The following is a 21,588-nucleotide window of genomic DNA, read 5'->3' as shown; positions in this document are numbered from 1 at the left end:
GTGTCCAAAATCAAGTACACCTGAGGAATTTAATCTGTGCTTGAACACCTGATTTACAAATTTGTCCTCTAATGGATTTCCTTCAGGGGTTGAATAATTCAGAGACTGCAGTTATTATTGGATTGGAAGAATTTAAAAGTATTGAAGAATTTATGAGCTTTACAACTCAAAGGCTGGTCATAGAGCAGGTAAAAGACTGGCTTGAGGTGGAAGGTTTTTCCAGAGAGGGCATGAATGAATGTAAGAAGTGAGTTAAATGCTCTATGGAGTGATTTCAATACTTCAGTATTTTACCATGAGGAACCAATAATATAAATAAAAAGTAAAGCATGACCAGTGTTTATATTTTCCTGCCTCTCCTCACCGCTATCCTACACTCTGTCCTGCTAATCACTCAAAAGCTTGTAACACATAATGAGGAGAGAAAAGGAAATCTAAAGTCTTTCCTTATTTTTGTTTGATCTGTAGCTGAGTGAGAATGTGAAAACGGAGACCTCAGATGAAGGAACCAAAGTATCTGAAGTGTCAGAAGTCTGTGTGATAAAAGAGGAGACAATGGAGCTGACCATCTACAACCATGGGGACGACCTTGACACCACACCTGACGTTATCTCTATTAAAGAGGAAGATCTGGACACTAACAACAACCTCTGTAAGACATCAGGCCTCTCTGGAGCTCAGTAACACTCTCACTCATTATTCTACACTACACACTACTTAGCGCAATAAAAGGACAGCAGGGGATTTTGCCCATGTCTTAGATTATTTAGTTATCAGTCTGTGTAAAACTAATTAAAAAGCATTTAATTGACAACGTGTGAACTTACAGGTTTTTTTTTTATTGAGATATGTAATGCCATACATGTATTAAAAAAAAAATAGATTCCAGACATTATAAAGAGATGTAGATAACCAGCTGTTACATGAAAAAAAAATACATTGGTACTTCGGCATACAAATTTAATCCGTTTCGGAGGCGAGTTCTTGAGGCAAAAATTTATATTGCAGTAGACATTTTTCCATTAGAAATATTGTAAATGCAGATAATGTGCTTTAACCGCCCCAAAATTATTACCAATATTACGAAGTCCCAACAGTATAATCATATGTTTGCAAATAACAAACAAACAAAAAAAACATTTAGAAAAAGAAATGTAAATAAAGTAAAATATTAAGTAGATAGATATTTAACCTTACTTAACCTTACTTCATGGTTCCTCTTGGAACCTCCTTCTCTGGACGTACCCTCTTAGCCGGCATTCTGTTCGGTTAGTTTGTATGCCAAAAATGCTTTATTTGCTGATCCTAATTTCCGCAAAATTTCAATTGTAAAGGCTAACATTTTAAGGGAGGGCATTTACATGCCGAGGTTCTACTATATGGCAGAATTTTATAATTTTTTATAACTTTATTATATTATTTATAATTATATATTTTTTTGGATTTAACAGCTTTGACACAGTTATGCCACAGTGATTTGCCAATGAAAATCCTTTCATAAAAGTTTAATATTTTTTAACAACATAGTTATATAATCATTAATGATTGTTTTTTTTTTTTCTACTATCCATTTTCTCCTCAGAACCACTAGCCCCGTCTCTCTGATCATTAGGGTGAACTAACACATGCTTCCTCCAGGAAATGTAAATCCAGCCATTGTCATCTTTTCTGAATTCTGCTAATGCCGTGTCACATAACAGCAAAACACACTCAGGGTTCGTCCACACGAAGCCGGTGCGTTCCCTATCCGATCTTTTTTTTTTCGTAAACACGGCGTCGTCTCAAGAAATATCTGCGTATACACGAAACCACTGAAAATGGTGTAGTATATATGCCAGACCAGTATGGGGCGCTGTAATTCTGCCATGAGATACACTATACACTGAGAAGAAGACTTTGAGCATGCGCATAACCTTCGCGCTGTATACGAACCAAGATGGTGTTGTCCATTATCGCTTGTTGCTCATAACAGTTGCATAGAAGCAATAGATTTTGCTGTAATAAAGCTAGTAGGCTTTGTACCAACACGAACACAATCATGTTGTCCGCCATTATTGTTGTTGCTGTTGCGTGTGACGCAGCCGACACGTGATGTGATGACATCATCGTTTCACGAAATATACGGATTGGCTGTACACACGAAACCGCAAGGGTGGCGTTTTCAGATTTATCTACTTTGGGACCCGGTTTCAAAAAATAGCGGTTTCAGTCTCCTAAAACGCCGGATCCGTGTGGACGAAACGCCAATACGATAACAAATTAATGCTTATACAGCGAAACGCGTCTCCGTGTGGACAGGCCCTCAGAGGAATAAATTATTTGCTCTCTTCCTCACACAGATGACCATGATTGGTGATAATTACTGGGAAAGAGAGCAAATCTGTTTATTGAATGGGATGTTCAAATAGCACATACAGTTGTGAAGGTCAGATATACCAATATGTACAGTGGTGTGAAAAACTATTTGCCCCCTTCCTGATTCCTTATTCTTTTGCATGTTTGTCACACTTAAATGTTTCTGCTCATCAAAAACCGTTAACTATTAGTCAAAGATAACATAATTGAACATAAAATGCAGTTTTTAAATGAAGGTTTACGTTATTAAGAGAGAAAAAAAACTCCAAACCTACATGGCCCTGTGTGAAAAAGTGAATGCCCCCCCTTGTTAAAAAATAACTTAACTGTGGTTTATCACACCTGAGTTCAATTTCTGTAGTCACCCTCAGGCCTGATTACTGCCACACCTGTTTCAATCAAGAACTCACTTAAATAGGAGCTACCTGACACAGAGAAGTAGACCAAAAGCACCTCAAAAGCTAGACATCATGCCAAGATCCAAAGAAATTCAGGAACAAATGAGAACAAAAGTAATTGAGATCTATCAGTCTGGTAAAGGTTATAAAGCCATTTCATCCGATAAAGACAACTATATAAAGACAACTCATCCGAGAGGCTACAAAAGACCCCAGGACAACATCTAAAAAACTGCAGGCCTCACTTGCCTCAATTAAGGTTAGTTTTCACGACTCCACCATAAGAAAGAGACTGGGCAAAAATGGCCTGCATGGCAGATTTCCAAGGCGCAAACCACTTTTAAGCAAAAAGAACATTTAAGGCTCATCTCAATTTTGCTAAAAAACATCTCAATGATTGCCAAGACTTTTGGGAAATTCCTTGTGGACCGACAAGACAAAAGTTGAACTTTTTGGAAGGTGCGTGTCCCGTTACATCTGGCGTAAAAGTAACACAGCATTTCAGAAAAAGAACATCATACCAACAGTAAAATATGGTGGTGGTAGTGTGATGGTCTGGGGTTGTTTTGCTGCTTCAGGACCTGAAAGGCTTGCTGTGATAGATGGAACCATTAATTCTACTGTCTACCAAAAAATCCTGAAGGAGAATGTCCGGCCATCTGTTCGTCAACTCAAGCTGAAGCGATCTTGGGTGCTACAGCAGGACAATGACCCAAAACACACCAGCAAATCCACCTCTGAATGGCTGAAGAAAAAGAAAAATGAAGACTTTATCGCAAACGCTTGATTGCAGTTATTGCTGCTAAGGGTGGCCCAACCAGTTATTAGGTTCGGGGGCAATTACTTTTTCACACAGGGCCATGTAGGTTTGGATTTTATTTCTCCCTAAATAATAGAAACCATCATTTAAAAACTGCATTTTGTGTTTACTTGTGTTATCTTTGACTAAAAGTTAAATGTGTTTGATGATCAGAAACATTTTGTGTGACAAACATGCAAAAGAATAAGAAATCAGGAAGGGGGCAAACAGTTTTTCACACCACTGTATATGGGTTGAGGAACATCAGCTCCAGAGGAACAAACCTCAGGTTACAGTCTATGAGGTTTTTTATTCTCTCTATGTCTTGTCTGTTTCCTCTGGGTCCTCTGGTTTCTTCCACTCAATTGTTGTTTTGTTTATCCTGTACTGTGTCACAGGAAGCCTGGAGTCTTTCCCAGGGAACATGGGGTGTGAGGTGGGGCGCACCCTGGAGAGCTAATCTTTCGCAGGAAATTTGGAAATGCCAGTTAGCGTATCATTCATGTCTTTAGACTAGACTAGGAGATACCTATTATATTTTCTTGAGTATACACTATATTGCCAGAAGTATCCGTGACTGCACATGTATATGAACTGGAGTAACATCCAATTCGTGGCCCACTCTTTGCTGTTATAACAGCTTCAAAGCTTCTGTGAGGGCTTTCCACAAGATTTAGGAGTGTGTTTATGGGAATTTTGACCATTCATCTAGAAGCGCATTTGTAAGGTCAGACACTGCTGTTGGACGAGAAGGCCCGACTCGCAGTCTCCGCCCTAATTCATCCCGAAGGTGTTCTATCGGGTTGAGGTCAGGCCTCCACACCAAATTCGCTCATCCATTTCTTTATGGACTTTGCTTTGTGGACAGGAGCACAGCCATGTTGGAAAAGGAAGGGGCCATCCCCAAACTGTTCCCACAAAGATGGGAGCATGAAATTGTCCAAAATTCACTGGTATGCTAAAGCATTAAGAGTTCCTTTCACTGGAACTAAGGGGCAGAGCCCAACTCCATAAAAAACAATCCTACACCATCACCGTCAACATCGTGGTCTGCCACTTCGGGGCTAAGGTGCTGTTGTTCCCAATTGCTTTTACTTTGTTATTATACCACTAACAGTTGACTGTGGAATATTTATTAGCGTGGACATTTTATGACTGAGCTCCTCAGAGCGACCTGTTCTTTCACAAATGTTTGTAGAAGCGGTCTGCATGCCTAGATTCTTGACTTTATACATCTATAACCATGGAACTGATTGGAACACCTGACTGCAATGATTTCGATGGGTGAGTAAATACTTTTGGCAATATAGTGTAAATCAGAGCGTAGGCTAACTTAAAAACTTTGACCAGGCAGTTACTAAATAAGCTATGAGTTCCCCGCTTTCATTGTAGTAAGTATGTGACAAATAAAATTAGAATTTAAACATACATTTTATGTCTGGCATGTTCTCTGTCCTGATGTACAACTCTGTGCTCATCCAGATGCTACATGAACCTGTTTGTCAGGATTTTATGGCAATTTCAGATAATTTCTTCCCATTTTTTTCTCTTTTCCCAGACTGTGAGATCTGCAAATCTTTCTTCTTCAACAAGTGTGAGGTTCATGGTTCTCCCCTCTTCATTCCTGATACGCCTGTCCCCAGAGGGGTCTCTGACCGAGCCAGACAAACTCTTCCCCCTGGACTAGAGATTCAAGAGTCCAGTATTCCTGATGCAGGCCTGGGAGTGTTTAATAAGGGGGAGACTGTTCCAATAGGTGCACACTTCGGACCCTATCAGGGAGAGTTGGTAGACAGAGAGGAGGCCATGCACAGTGAATACTCCTGGGTGGTGAGTTTGTCAAAAATAAAATATGTTTATAAATACTAAAATACAATTTTAGGGGTTAATAGGTGTGTTTTCAAGAGGCCTCCTAGTATCACTTTCTCCATTTTACAGGAGTAGTTGCAGCACCTTCTCTGATGAATGAGGAAAACAAAAGAGAACAAAGGGTAGAAGCGGTGACTTGTGGAGCAGGAAGTATCAATTATTAGTAAAAGTGAGGTGAGAAGGGTATTAAAGAGGATGAAGAGTGGAAAGGCTGTTGGTCCTGATGACATACCTGTGGAGGTGTGGAAGTGCTTAGGAGAGTTGGCAGTAGAGTTTCTGACTGGTTTGTTTAACAAGATCTTGGACAGCGAGAGGATTCCAGAGGAATTGAGGAGAAGTGGTTAAGGGCAGAGGTGAGCATTTGTGAGCAGCAATATGGTTTTATGTCTAGAAAGAGTACATCAGATGCAGTATTTGCTTTAAGGATGTTGGTGGAGAAGTACAGAGAAGGTAATAAAGAGTTGCATTGTCTCTTTGTAAATTTAGAGAAAGCGTACGACAGGGTGCCGAGAGAGGAGCTGTGGTGTTGTGCGAGGAAGTCTGGAGTGGCAGAAAAGTATGTTAGAGTGGTGCAGGACATGTATGAGAGCGCTAAGACAGTGGTGAGATGTGCTGTAGGTGTGACAGAAGAGTTCAAGGTGAAAGTGGGTCTGCATCGAGGATCGGCTCTAATCCCCTTTTTGTTTGCTCTGGTGATGGATAGGATGACAGATGAGGTAAGACAGGAGTCTCAATGGACTATGATGTTTGCAGATGACATTGTGCTTTGTAGTGAGAGCAGGGAACAGGTGGAGGAAAATTTGGAGAGGTGGAGGTATGCTCTGGAAAGCAGAGGAATGAAGGTTAGCCGCAGCAAGACGGAATACATGTGTGTAAATGAGAGGGACCCAGGAGGATCGGTGAGGATACAGGGAGCAGAGGTAAAGAAGGTGCAAGATTTTAAGTACTTAGGCTCAACGGTCCAGAGCAACAGAGAGTGTTCAAAGGAGGTGAAGAGGCGGGTACAGGCAGATTGAAATGGGTGGAGAAAAGTGTCAGGTGTGTTGTGTGATGAAAGAGTATCAGCGAGAATGAAAGGAAAGGTGTACAGGACAGTGGTGAGACCAGCGATACTCTACGGCTTAGAGACAGTGGCACTGAAGAAAAGACAGGAGGCAGAGGTAGAGGTAGCAGAGCTGAAGATGTTGAGGTTCTCTTGGGGAGGGACAAGGATGGATAGGATCAAGAATGAGTTCATCAGAGGGACAACCCATGTTAAATGTTTTGGAGATAAAGTCAGAAAGGCCAGATTGAGGTTGTTTGGACATGTTCAGAGGAGAGATTGTGAGCATATCGGTAGAAGGATGATAAGGTTGGAACTGCCAGGCAGAAGGTCTAGAGGAAGACCAAAGAAGATCTTTATGGATGCAGTGAGAGAGGACATGAAGTTAGTTGGTGTGAAAGAAGAGGATGCAGAGGACAGGGTTAGATTGACGCAGATGATTCGCTGTGGCGACCCCTGAAAGGGAACAGCCGAAAGACAAAGAAGAAGAAGTTGCAGCACCTTCTCCCTCTGCCACTGGTCCTTCTTTATTAACTCCAACTTTGTTCCCAGGTTGTGACAGGCGTTCCTCCATAATTTGAGTAAAGCTTCTGGCTTTTATTAAATCATTTTCTCAGCCTCGATATTTGTCTACCTTTTGCTTCAAAAACTGACACTAATAGAAATACCATGAGTAACCAAATGTCTAGATTTTTGTCAGCTGAAAAGACCTCTTTCTCCTACAGTATTTTTATCATCAGTCCTACTTTAAAGATTCTTTCAGATTAATCATACTGCATGCAATTAGCTGGTACTTGTACAGTTCAGTCTTTCCAGACAAACCATTTATTTTGGATAAAAGTTTTCTATAAATTAACTGCAACAAATGAAATGTGTGGGCATAAAAGAAGTCATGCAAATATTTTGTTCACAAATCTCAAAGCTAAGCTTACACAGTTGAAAATTACAATATGATGGAATATAGTGGCAAGCAATGATGATTAGGCCCAAGCACCTGTGCCATTGCGGCTGGCACCTCCAGAAAGACAGTGGGCACATGCATTTAAACGGGGCATACCAATATGACAGTTTTAGAATAGAGGTAGTTCTAAATACAGTTTTTTGATAGGACCTCCAAAAAGCCCCGGATGCTGGAAAAAAGCATCACGCTATGATGTCAATGTAATGCCACTTTCCTGCATACTTTTAAAGCATTGTCACAGCTGAATTGTTTAAAAGTCCCTTCGCAGTTTTGCATCCTCAATGTCTCGAGATCATATCTCTAACAACTGCAGCCAAGTCAAGTCCTCAGAGAAACAGCTGTCAACATCAGTCGAGGCCAGAACCGTCTTCATGGTAAAGTGAAACCGTCTTAATACACCAGACACACCCTAAGAGACACACGGGGCATCCATATGACGAGATCTCCAACTAGAAGCGGGCCACCAGGACGAGTCAGACCGGTTCAGGGGGCAGAGGGAGTCTGGATCACTGGCAGCTCAGTAACGACATGTGTAGCTCGACAGAGAGAGGGAAAGAGAGAGAGGGGGAGAGGGGGAAGAAAAGGAGAAAGGAGGAGAGAGAGCAGAAGAGGAGAGATAATAGTTAGATCTGGTCACAGTCACATAATGTATAAGGTGAATGTATATTTAGTGTAGAGTGCAAGCAGAGACTCCGGCAGGACTAACTATGACAGCATAAAAGGGAGTAGCCAAAAGGAAACACAGACATGAGGGCTCCCTGAGATGAAAGCAACCAATCACCTCACCGTCAACAAACCTGAGTGATCAATGAGAGTGGGGAAGACAGCATCTAAACATACCAGTTCACGTCCATGAGTGCCCCAGATCTGCTACTTTAACTAAGGCAAATCTATTCACAAAAATGCTTAAGTTTTTAGCCTGGACTTAAACACTGAGACTGTGTCTGAGTTCTGAACATTAATTGGAAGACTTTTCTATAACTTGGGGCTTTGTAAGAAAAAGCTCTGCCCCCAGCTGTAGTTTTCATAATATGCGGTACTGCATCCTTTGATCGAAGTAGGCGTGGCGGATCATAAGACACTAGCAGTTCAATTAGATACTGCGGTGCGAGACCATTTAATGCTTTATATGTCAAAAGTAGTATTTTAAAATCAATGAGGAATTTCACAGGGAGCCATTAAAGTGAAGATAAGATAGGGGTGATGTGCTCGTATCTTCTGGTTCTAGTGAGGACTCTCGCTGGTGCATTCTGGACTAACTGAAGCTTGTTTATGCATCTAGTTGAACAACTAGACAGTAAGGCGTTAAAATAATCCAACCTAGAGGTGATAAAAGCATAAACTAGTTTTTCTGCATCATTTAGTGACAATATATTCCTTACCATGGCAATATTTCTAAGGTGAAAGAATGCTATCCGGGTAATATTATCTACATGAGCTTCAAATGAAGGACTAGAATCTATAACCACACAGAGGTCTTTTACTGTTGCACTTGATGGAACAGAAAGGCCATCTAAAGTTACAGTGTGATCTAAAATTTTACCTCTAGCTGTATACAGTCCTATGAATAGAAATTCTGTCTTATCAAGATTAAGCAAAAGGAAGTTAATTAGTATCCATCTTTTATATCCTTTACGCATTGCTCAGTTTTAGCAAGCTGTTTTTTCTCATCTGGTTTTGCTGAGCCGTATAACTGTGTGTCGTCAGCATAACAATGAAAACTAATACCATGCTTACGGATTATGTTGCCCAGAGGAAGCATGTAAAGGGAGAAAAGCAGTGGCCCTAAAACCAAACCCTGTGGAACACCAAACTCCACTAAAGAACATGCTGAATAATCATCCTTTTTCAACCTACCCAAATTTACATACTGATAACAATCGGACAAATAGGATCTGAAAATGTCAGTGTGCGCGCTCTTTTACTTTGTGGAAGTTTTTTCAAAAGGCAGATGAATGCTGCATCGATATATCTATTTATATCTATCTATAAATATATATACACTCACCTAAACAATTATTAGGAACGCCTTTTCAATTTCTCATTAATGCAATTATCTAATCAACCAATCACATGGCAGTTGCTTCAATGCATTTAGGGGTGTGTTCCTGGTCAAGACAATCTCCTGAACTCCAAACTGAATGTCAGAATAAGAAAGAAAGGTGATTTAAGCAATTTTGAGCATGGCATGGTTGTTGGTGCCAGATGGGCCGGTCTGAGTATTTTACAATCTGCTCAGTTTTCTAGGGTTTACAAAGAATGGCGTGAAAAAGGAAAAACATCCAGTATCCGTGGGTGAAAATGCCTTGTTGATGCTAGAGGTCAGAGGAGAATGGGCCGACTGATTCAAGCTGATAGAAGAGCAACTTTGACTGAAAGAACTACTCGTTACAACCAAGGTATGCACGCACAACCTTGAGGCGGATGGGCTACAACAGCAGAAGACCCCACCGGGTACCACTCATCTCCACTACAAATAGGAAAAAGAGGCTACAATTTGCATCAGCTCACCAAAATTGCACAGTTGAAGACTGGGAAAATATTGCCTTGTCTGATGAGTCTCGATTTCTGTTGAGACATTCAAATGGTAGAGTCAGAATTGGGCGTAAACAGAATGGATCCATCATGCCTTGTTACCACTGTGCAGGCTGGTGGTGGTGGTGTAATGGTGTGGCACACTTTAAGCCCCTTAGTGCCAATTGTGCATCGTTTAAATGCCACGGGGTACCTGAGCATTGTTTTTGACCATGTCCATCCCTTTATGACCACCATGTACCCATCCTCTGATGGCTACTTCCAGCAGGATAATGCACCATGTCACAAAGCTCGATTCATTTCAAATTGGTTTCTTGAACATGACAATAAGTTCACTATACTACACAAATCTCCATCAAGTGCAAGATGCTATCCTATCAATATGGGCCAACATTTCTAAAGAATACTTTCAGCACCTTATTGAATCAATAAGTGCCACGTAGAATTAAGGCAGTTCTGAAGGCGAAAGTGGGTCAAACACTGTATTAGTATGGTGTTCCTAATAACCCTTTAGGTGAGTGTATCTATATATATTTATAAGAGATTTAGTTTTACAAATGCAGTTTCTCTTCACATAATCCCCTAGAAATACAACAAACACGGATTTATACTTGCTAAAAAAAATGTGCACCGATATGAGGCGCTTTATTTCAGTCACAATATACTATAACATATTTTTTCTGTGTAGTTTTTGTGTGTTTGTACATAAGATTTGTATTTCAATTAATGTTTCAAAAACAATCCTTTATTTTTATCTCAAAAGAAGCCCATTTGTGTGAGGAATCTGAGTGTGTAGGTGTGAACAGCTGAGACAATAGGAGTCCTGGTGAAACCTGATGTTTCCTGATCCAGGTGTGAATGGATCTCACATGTTCATTAAAAGTCATAGATTATTCAGTGAAACAGAGGCTCTGCTGAAAAAAGTTCACTTTACCCCAAATAAAAGGTCTTTCTCAGTGTTATAATAGAGTTGTTTTGCTATTGACACACACCCAATGTCACTTCCATGAACTCATTTCTGTGTTCAAAACAGTCTGACAGGTTTGTTTATACCCCTTTTTCTTTGCTTTTCTGCTAGAGTTTGAAATTTTATTTTTTGTGCGTGCAATTTGACACTAGTTTAAAAGTTGCACATGAATCGGACCTATTTACATCAGCCACATTATGAAAGGCCAGTTTGTGCTCTACATAAATAGGGGAAAATGTATTAGCAACTATATCAGTATATCAGGGCCGAGGTAGCTCAGTGGTTAAGGCATTGGATTACGGTTCGGAAGATCCCAGGTTCAAACCCCACAACCACCAAGTTGCCACTGTTGGGCCCTTGAGCAAGGCCCTTAACCTTCACCTGCGTAGATGTATAATAAGATAAAAATGTAAGTCACTCTGGATAAGAGCGTCTGCCAAATGCCTAAATGTATTAATTATTTTTATATATTTATTTTTTGGGGTTGTGGAACGAATAATCAAGGTTTTCACTATTTCTTATGGAAGAAATTCACTTTGATATACAAGCACTCTTCCAGAAGAATTTATGCTTGCAATCCAAGGTGCCACTGTACAGTTATGACATATTATATAACTATGCAATTATATATTAGTGAGGAAGTTATTAACCATAGGTTACGTTGATATAAGTTTAAGGGCTTGTTTACTACAGCTGAACCTTTTACGATATCAAAAATCTTTTTTTTGCATCCTCATTGTTTTGCAATCTTATACGCCTGATTTATTGGTGATTTCCTTGGATTGGAGGAGTATATCACAATCCATTGGGTGCGTATGACATAATTTTAGAACTCTGTTACAAAATTATGTAATGTGTGTGTTTGTAGTGCAGGATTGACATTTTTTTCCTCTCCTGTTATTGGCTTTTTTTTCTGCGGCACAAATGCACATTAATAAACTTGGTAAGAGTGCACAGCTGCAAGCCATTATGCTGCTTGTTCATCCTGCCACCGCAGTGGGGAAGAATATCCCCTGCACTTAACCCTAACCCTATGTAAACACCTGTAACTTAATACATTTAAGTGCCAAATACCAACATGTGTTAGCATCTTTCTTGCAATGAAGCCATTGGAGCAGGGCATGGTCCAAACACAAGGCGGTAACCACAAGAAATAGTAGTCAAGTGAGGACTACCCACTTGGTTTTGCCATGTCACTCGTACCCTGGTGTTGCATGTTCTGCTACCAATCATTCCTATAAACTATTTTATTATCCAGATAAACAGCACCATAAGCAGCTTGCGTACAGAACTTTCTGCCCATAAGGTGCTGAAATGTCAAGAAACCTGAACGTAACTGGTGTACATCAAAGAGTGTGAAAAACAGATTTTTTTTCCCCCAGATTGTTGGAATCAGTGGAATCTGCCATCGTGCCCTGAACAAATCCAGTGTTGAAGCCATGCCTAGACCATCAAACAGTTGAACAATCTAGAGTTTGCCTTAAATATAGAGATTGTGATGATTGTTTAATAGACCACAGGGAACTGGAATGTCCCTTTGAACTTGGGTATTAAGACCACAAGGCAGTTCATGTGGGACCCTTTATTACAACCATATCAAGCACTGCCTTAAGTTTACTCCAAACCATGTGTTTTCTTGTGTTCTGGTAATCTACATGGGTGTTTGTGTACTCCTGTGGGAAAAAAAATAAATTAAAGAAATAATTTTAAGAAAAATAACAATAAATAGAAGTAAAATAGAATAGAAATAACAATGGCACACAATTAAGTTATATTGCAAGTTGACATATTGCACTAGAACTGTGTAAATGAAAAGAAGTATTGCACAAGTGTATTATAATCAGATATTGCACTTGGAACTTGAGTTGTGGGAACAGTAATGTCATTAAATATTATTGAACAGAAACTACTGACAGTCCCTGTTCCAAAGTGAAAACACTACAGAGAAGAGTTATATAATTTTATGGCCATAGGGAGAAAAGATCTCATGTGGCTCTCTGTAGAACACCTGGTCATAATTAGTTTCTGGCTAAAGTTGCTCCTCTGGTCTGTAAGAACTCTGTATAGCGGGTGAGAAGGATTTTTCAAGAGCGTATTGAAAAATTGAAACATTTTTTGTGCGTATTTTGGACAGGATCCTCCTCTTTGCCACGGCATCAACAGAGTCCAGGTCCAAGCCCAGGACAGATCCGGCCCATTTAATGATCTTGTCCAGTCTGTTTCTGTCTGCTGCTTTTATGTTACAGCCCCAACAGACCACAGCATAGAAGACGACACTCGCCACAACAGATTCATAAAAAATCCGAAGAATGGTATTACAGATGTTGACCCGAGACTTCTCATAAAGTACAACCTGCTCTGTTCTTTCTTGTAGAGTTGTATTGTGTTAACTGACCAGTCCCGTTTGTTATCCAGATGCACTCCCAGGAATTTGTACTCAGAGACCATGTCCACTGTCTCTCCCTGGACAGATTTAGGAGTCACTGGGGTTCCACCTTTCCTAAAGTCGACCACCAGCTCCTTCATTTTCTTGATGTTAAGTTGTAGGTGGTTAAGCTCACACCAGAAAACAAAGTCATCCACCAAAGATTGGTACTTGGAGATGTCACCGTCCTTAATACATCCCACCATCACAGAGTCATCAGAGAACTTCTGTAAAAGGCATGATTCTGAATTATATTTAAAATCAGATGTATAGAGGGTGAAAAGAAATGGAGACAGAACAGTCCCCTGAGGAGCACCAGTACTGCGGATCACAGTGTCAGACACACAGATTTGTAAACGAACATACTGGCGACAGGTGGTCAGGTAGTCCATTATCCAGGAGACCAAGGAAGTGTCAATTTCCATGATCCTTAGTTTCTCCCCCAGTACTGCCCGTTGTATGGTGTTAAAGGCAATGGAGAAGTTAAAGAACATAATCCTCACACTGGTCCCAGGTTTGTCGAGGTGAGAGTTGGTATGGTGGAGCAGGTGTATAATGGCATCATCTACTCCCAGGAGTGGCTGATAGGCAAACTGAAGAGGGTCAAGAGAAGACTTCACCTGGGGACAAAGTGTAGTCTCTTAAACACCTTCATAATATGTGATATGAAGAGCGACAGGCCTTTTGCTGCTTGTTTTCAGCGTTGAATTATTATTTGAAACTGAACTGCTTCATGTAGATTCATGCCACAAGTCATTTTATCATACAAAGATTATTACGTTGTGCTCAGACCACTGATCTTCTGCGGATTCCAAAATTTGCATTTTACTCTTAAAAAGGAAAATGTTTTTACAAGCCCTTGAACTGTTGTTTTTGCTGTTTTCTTTAATAATAACAATAGACAGATAGAAACAGAGAGTCTGTCTAAACAAAATTAATTGCAGCCATTTTGCAAAATGTCCCTTTTGCAAAATTCTGATGAAATACCTTGCCTGCATTTTCATAATGTTCCTGAATTTGGGACTTTTTGCTTGCCCTGTGAAAGTAAAGATACAGTCAGTGACCTTTAACGTGGTGCCTAATATAAGAATATTGGGATGAGCCCATCAATGCAATGCAAGACAATGTTAATTTGTATCTTTTTTTTACAGATATCCAAAAGCTGGCAATCTGAAGAATACATAGATGGCAAAAGAGAAATGTATGCAAATTGGATGAGGTGAGAAATCCAACAGTTGTTGGGTCTTCAGCTACTGATTTTACAGCTCCTAATTTGTTAAAAGAACTTCTAAAAATCTATCCTCATTTTATAGTTTCTCCTGTGACTAATGTTTCCCCCACATTTTCTTCTTTTTACATTTTCTGCCACTTTGCCTCACTTCTATAGGTATGTGAATTGTGCCCGTAATGATGAAGAACAGAATCTTGTGGCATTTCAGTATAGAGGACAAATTCTGTATCGTTGCTGTCAACCTGTTAATCCAGGACAGGAGCTCTTGGTGTGGTATGAGGAGGAGTACGCCAAAGATCTCAGTCCTGTATTTGAACATCTCTGGAACAAAAAGTGCTCCACAAATGGTAAAGTCCGTCCATACATACGGCAAATCATTTTATTTCTGTTCAATTATATTTGTGTAGTGGAAAAGCCGCGATTGTCAATGTTTGTCCAGCTCAGACACTGCCCTCCCATCAGGCATTAGGAATAATATTTGCAGTCAGCTTCATAAGGATATAAACAATGACGATTAAAACAGTTTTGTTTTGGGTTTTTTTTGGGGGGGGGGGGGCGGTCAACTGTAATTGGACAACTGACATATAAGCAGTTTGAAGGCAATTTGAAGTTGTGGCCTGTTTCTTAGTTATTTCATGGCAAGTTAAAAAGAAAAAAAGTCTGTGGATCATTTACATCATAGTATACAAGTATTCAGATCCATCATTTAGTACTTAGTTAATGCACTTTTGGCATCAGTAACATCCTTAAATCTGCTTGTAAATGATGTGACAGTCTTGGCACACCTTTATTTTTTTTTTAGGAGTCTTTTATTCTTCTTGGCAAAAACATTTAGGCTCATTGCTGTTATGTGCCTTTTAGTGGGGAATGGCTTTTGTTTATCCGCTTTACCATAGAGGCCTGATTGGTGGAGTGCTACACTGGTGGGTGTCCTTTTGTAGACCTCCACAAGAGACCGCCTGATCTCAATTTATAGTGCTATTTATGTTTACCTGTCTGACCAAGTCCCTTTTGCCTCCATTTACTCAATTTGGCAGCCAGATCATAAATACTGTGAGACCTTACAGTTGAAACCAGATATTTATAGACACTTCAGAAAAATAAAACACAAAAACTCTTTTTATCTTTACTGTTAACATTAAATCAGAGTAAACTTTGTTTTAGAAGAAAAAAAATATTAACATATTTTTTTGCATTTGTTAAATTTTAGAATCAAGCAAGGGAGAATTTTTATGTATTTTTTTAACACTTTCATCAAAGTCAGAATTATACATACTTTAAGTTTGTGTCTTTAAACAAAAAGAAAACTCCAGATGAGCTTAAGAAGCTTCTGATAGATTAATTTATTCCATCTGAGATCATTGGTGGCACACCTGTGGATGCATATAAAGGTACACCTCAAGCACAGAGCCTCTTTTTGTGACATCATGGGAAAATCAAGAGAAATCAACTAAGACATCAGGAAAAGAATTGTGGACCTCCACAAGTGTGGCTCATTTTCATATGCCTGAAGGTCCCACTTTCATCCGTTCAGACAATAAAATTGGGACATGGGAATATACAATCATCATACTGCTCAGGAATGAGATGAATTCTGAGTCCCAGAAGGAAAAGGTTTTTGGTGCGAAATGTGGTAAGTTTTTGGTAAGACAGTGTGATTGTCCCCAGTTCCACCTACAGAGTACCTGTACCACCATGAGCTAAAAGTTACTCTGGGAGAAGAAAGCCATTACTTCAAAATCACCATAAAAAAGGCAGACTACAGTTTGCAACTGAACACGGGGACAAAAATCTTAATTTCTGGAGACATGTCCTGTGGTCTGACTAAAGAAAAATTGAAGTGTTTGGCCATAATAATAAACAGTATATTTGGAGGGAAAAGACATAATTTCTAAAGAAAATCATTTGTGAGCAGCAATATGGTTTTATGCCTAGAAAGAGTACATCAGATGCAGTATTTGCTTTGAGGCGGAGAAGTTGTGTCTTTGTAGATTTAGAGAAAGCGTATGACAGGGTGCCAAGAGAGGAGCTGTGGTATTGTATGAGAAGGTCTGGAGTGGCAGATAAGTATGTTAGAGTGGTGCAGGACATGTATGAGAGCTGTAAGACAGTGGTAAGATGTGCTGTAGGTGTGACAGAAGAGTTCAAGGTGAAGGTGGGTCTGCATCAAGGATCCGCTCTAAGCCCCTTTTTGTTTGCTCTGGTGATGGACAGGATGACAGATGAGGTAAGACAGAAGTCCCTATGGACTATGATGTTTGCAGATGACATTGTGCTCTGTAGCGAGAGCAGGGATCAGGTGAAGGAAAATTTGGAGAGATGGAGGTATGCTCTGGAAAGCAGAGGAATGAAGGTTAGCCGCAGCAAGACGGAATACATGTGTGTAAATGAGATTGACCCAGGAGGATCGGTGAGGCTACAGGGAGCAGAGGTAAAGAAATTGCAGGATTTTAAGTACTTAGGGTCAACGGTCCAGAGCAACGGAGAGTGTTCAAAGGAGGTGAAGAGGCGGGTACAGGCAGGTTGGAATGGGTGGAGAAAAGTGTCAGGTGTGTTGTGCGATAAAAGAGTATCAGCGAGAATGAAAGGAAAGGTGTACAGGACAGTGGTGAGACCAGCAATGCTCTACGGCTTAGAGACCGTGGCGCTGAAGAAAAGACAGGAGGCAGAGTTGGAGGTAGCAGAGCTGAAGATGTTGAGGTTCTCTTTGGGAGTGACAAGGATGGATAGGATCAAGAATTACTTCATCAGAGGGACAAACCACGTTAGATGTTTTTGGGATAAAGTCAGAGAGGCCAGATTGAGGTGGTTTGGACATGTTCAGAGGAAGACCAAAGAGGAGATTTATGGATGCAGTGAGAGAGGACATGAAGTTAGTTGGTGTGAGAGAAGAGGATGCAGAGGATAGGGTTAGATGGACGCAAATGATTCGCTGTGGCGACCCCTGAAAGGGAACAGCCGAAAGACAAAGAACAAGATATTTGGAGGGAAAAGGGCGAAGCTTTGAAGCCTCAGAACACCATCCCAACAGTAAATTTACTGACCCTAACCCTTTGTCACATATACATTATTGCACAGTAAAAATCCTTCTTCGCATATCCCAGCATAACTGGGGTCAGAGCACAGGGTCAGCCATGATACAGCGACCCTGGAGCAGACAGGGTTAAAGGCCTTGCTCAAGGGCCCAACAGTAGCAACCTGAGCCACTTGAGTATGAAGGTGGGCATAATGTTTTGGGGCTGCTTTGCTGCATAAGGGACTGGTGTGCTTTACAAAATAGATGGCATCATGAGAAAAGAAAATAATGTGGATATATTGAAGCAACATCTGAAGACATCAATTCAATTCAATTTTATTTGTATAGCGCTTTTAACAATTGGCATTGTCCCAAAGCAGCTTTACACAATCAAAATAATTATTTAAGTTTGTATGGAATTTAAATGTGTATAAATCAAAATGGTATCAGCCAGGAGTTAAAGCTTGGGGGCAGATGGGTCTTCCAAATGGACAATGACCCTAAGCATGACTCCAAATTAGTTACAAAGTGGCTTAAGGACAACAAAGTCAAGGTATTGAAGTGGCCATCACAAAGCCCTGATCTCAATTCCATAGAAAATTTGTGGGCGGCACTGAAAATGCATGTGCGAGCAAGAAGGCCTACATACCAAACCCAGTTATACCAGTTCTGTCAAGAGGAGTGGGAAAAAATTCTAGTAAACTATTTGTAGAAAGCTTGTGGAAACTGAAACCTTTGGCCCAAGTGAAACAGTTTCGCGGCAATTCTGCTAAATACTAAGGAAGTGTTTGTACATTTTTGACTGATGAAAGTAATTTTAACCAAAAAAAAAATTATAAATTAAATTCTTCCTTGCTCAATTCTGACATTTAACCAATGCAAAAATATATTTATTGATCTAAAACAGAACCAGTTTGCTCTGATTTAATGTTTGACAGTAAAGAAAAAAATGTTTTTGTTTTTTTTTCTCAAGTAAATAAACACAAAAACATTTTCAACTAAAGATTGACAGGTGTATGCCTTCCCTAGTTTTTGTCCAATAAGTTCAATTAGCACAGGTGGACTCCAGTCAATGTAGAGATTCATCTTAAATATATTTGATAGGAAGAGGATGCACAAGAGCTCAATTGCAATTGTCATAACCAAGGTTATGAATACCTATTGTGAACAAAATGTGGAAAACTTGAATGAGGGAATGGATTGGCTGACTCTAGTTAGTGTACCATACTGTAACGGAGTGTGTTTATAGATTCACTATGGATCAGTGTAGGTAAGGTGTAAGCAGCTGCTTAGACAGGATGACTTTTTATAGAGTCTCTTAACGGGATTATTTGAATAGATAAAATCAAGTTTGTATGGAGAAGGCATGGTAGGGCTCATGGTCCAAAGCATACTACATCATCCAACATGGTAGTTATGGCATGGGCATGTATGGCTGCCAGTGGAGCTGAGACTATTTGTTGATGATGTGACTACTGATAGCAGAATAAATTCTGAAGTTTGTAGAGCTCTGCTTTCTATTGAGATTTAGTCACATGCTGCAAAACTGATAGAAACTTCCTTCACATTACAGATGTATAATGCCCCAAAACATACCTCCAAAATGCACCTAGCTGGTCATCTGCCCTCAGCTCAACTGAGCAGTGTTTTCCCTACTAAAGAACAAACTAAAGGCAGAAAGGCCCACTAATAAACAGAAACTAAAGGAAGCTGTAGTAAAGCAAAGTCAAAATAGATCAATGTGGGAATGAGAATGTAAGGGGGTGTGTGCCCTGCGATGGATTGGCACCCCATCAGGGGTGTACCCCGCCTCGTGTCCCAAGTCTCCTGGCTGTAGGATTTGGGAGGACTGTTGTGTTACTTAATGGACGTAACTGTTGAAGAAGTCTATTATTTTAACCCTAAGCCATGTGAATTTACATACAATTGTCTATCGTTGTTTCTTTAATTTACTGATGAGTAAGTCTTAATTCATGTAGAATCACAAATAGTTTTATAAAACAGTCTCACATTAGTTACATTTTGTCTTCTTGCATTTTATTTTCAGTTTCTGATATTTTTGTTTTTTTTGTTTTTTCACTTCTCCAGAAGTAAACAACGCTCTGTTGCAAGTCTTTTCCAGCTCATCATGTCCTGTTTCCTATGCATCTCAAATTTATTTATTTAAATCAAGTGAGCTTCAGATACCTTCCGAAGGCTCAAGTAGTCTACCAACATCATCTGTTAATTGTAGTTCTGGAATTTCTTACAATAATTCGAAATTCACAGAAATTCACCATTGTCCAGACTGTGGAGAGGCTTTTAGTCATCAATTTGCCCTCAAAACACACCAGTGCAGTCAGGCAGGAGAAAAGTTACATCAGTGTTCACAGTGTGGCAAGAGTTTTAATCGCCAGAGTACTCTCCAGCGACACCAACGCATTCACACAGGAGAGAAGCCGTATCACTGCTCACAGTGTGGGAAGCGCTTTAATCGACAGGATTGTCTGCAACAACACCTGCGCATTCACACTGGTGAGAAGCCGTATCACTGTTCCCAGTGCGGGAAGAGTTTTAATCAGCAGAGTAATCTCCAGCAACACCAGCGCATTCACACTGGAGAGAAGCCCCATCAATGCTCGCAATGTGGAAAGAGTTTTAAACGGCTGGATTGTCTCGAACAGCACCAGCGCCTTCACACAGGAGAGAAGCCATACCACTGTTCGCAGTGTGGAAAAAGTTTTATTCGCCGCGGTGATCTAAAACAACACCAGCATGTTCACACAGGAGTGAAGCCGTATAACTGTTCAGAGTGTGGAAAGAGTTTTATTCGACAGGGTTGTCTTATACAACACCAGCGCATTCACAGAGGAGAGAAGGGATGACCAGATTTAATTTCTAACCAGAATTTTTGACTTTTTGTTGATTTTAAATATATACTTTTTATTGTGTAAGGGAAAACATGAAATCTTGTAGCTACTATGTTTAACCTCTAAGAGTCGCAGATCATGCTGGTTGATTCATGGCATCACAGAATAAACTCTGTGACTTTGAGCATTGCCATCAACTTGCATGCTGACTTGAAACTGCTCGTTTTGGTTTGATGTTGAAATAATTATGAAGAAAATACTGATACAACACATTATGCACATAAGTATGCAAATGAAAGTTTTTAGGGTATTTGGAACTTTTGTGGAGAAAATAATGTGATCACTAAATGCAGACCAAGCTGTAGACGATGTGCATGTGTTCATCGTGCGAGTCAGATAATGATAGCTGCGATGATGAACATGACCACCTGTCTTTAAAGAGAAAGGAGCTGAACGTTCTATGAACACTTATTTTTGTTGTTATTATTATTATTATTATTATTATTATTATTAATCTCTTTGTAAACTGTGTAAACACTTTTTATATGTGTAATATGGAAAACACAAGCAATAAAAGTTTATAAGAGCTATACAGTACTGTGCAAAAGTCTTGAACCATCCCTCCTTCTTGTATCATTTTTAATTGTCTTTTTATTGCTTTCTCAATAGCATGTAAACAAAACATCTATGTACGTATCTCCAGGGTGGGAAGTATCCGGTGATCGTAGACAGACGCCATCCCCATATCCTAAGGTCTTGATGGTTCAAGTAGTTTTACCCCGATCAGCCAGATTAATCTAGGTTTGCCCATAGTCATATGAGTTTTTTCAAACGAAGGTATCTGAGATGATGACAAAATAAGGAGACATTTCTTTGTCAATTAAATACATTTTAGTAAACAGTAAGAGTATGAATGTGAATGAGTGCAAGTAAGACCTGTAAGTGGTGGGAACAAAGCGTGCTGGATCCCAACTGCCGTTAAACAGTCCAACCACTCTGATTGCGGTGACATGGTTCCAGGTTACGAGGGCAACTAACATGTGCAAATTTTTATTAGGGTTGTGAGGCATAAACTGGTTTGATGAGCAGATCAGGATGACGAGCCAGCCAGAGGACGATAGGATAGACATGGACTTTAGCG

The 21,588-nt window shown here is 40.0% G+C and overlaps 1 protein-coding gene across 1 annotated transcript in view; it reads left to right on the top strand.

Annotated features, from left to right (window-relative positions):
- LOC128523492 (histone-lysine N-methyltransferase PRDM9-like) overlaps positions 1 to 21,037 on the top strand; it is a 57,945-nt gene extending 36,908 nt beyond the window's left edge. Inside the window, exons 4-8 of the mRNA XM_053495687.1 lie at positions 469 to 652; positions 5,111 to 5,382; positions 14,503 to 14,570; positions 14,739 to 14,929; positions 19,687 to 21,037. Of these exons, the coding sequence (XP_053351662.1) occupies positions 469 to 652; positions 5,111 to 5,382; positions 14,503 to 14,570; positions 14,739 to 14,929; positions 19,687 to 20,462 (1,491 nt within the window). The 3' untranslated portion in view covers positions 20,463 to 21,037. The remainder of the gene's footprint in view (positions 1 to 468; positions 653 to 5,110; positions 5,383 to 14,502; positions 14,571 to 14,738; positions 14,930 to 19,686) is intronic.
- Positions 21,038 to 21,588: the final 551 nt, after the last annotated feature.

This window comes from Clarias gariepinus, chromosome 1 (genome assembly GCF_024256425.1).
Source record: "Clarias gariepinus isolate MV-2021 ecotype Netherlands chromosome 1, CGAR_prim_01v2, whole genome shotgun sequence".
In the NCBI taxonomy this organism is placed as follows: Eukaryota; Metazoa; Chordata; class Actinopteri; order Siluriformes; family Clariidae; genus Clarias; species Clarias gariepinus.
Note: the sequence above shows the minus strand (reverse complement) of the source record. Positions and strands in the feature narration are given on the sequence as shown.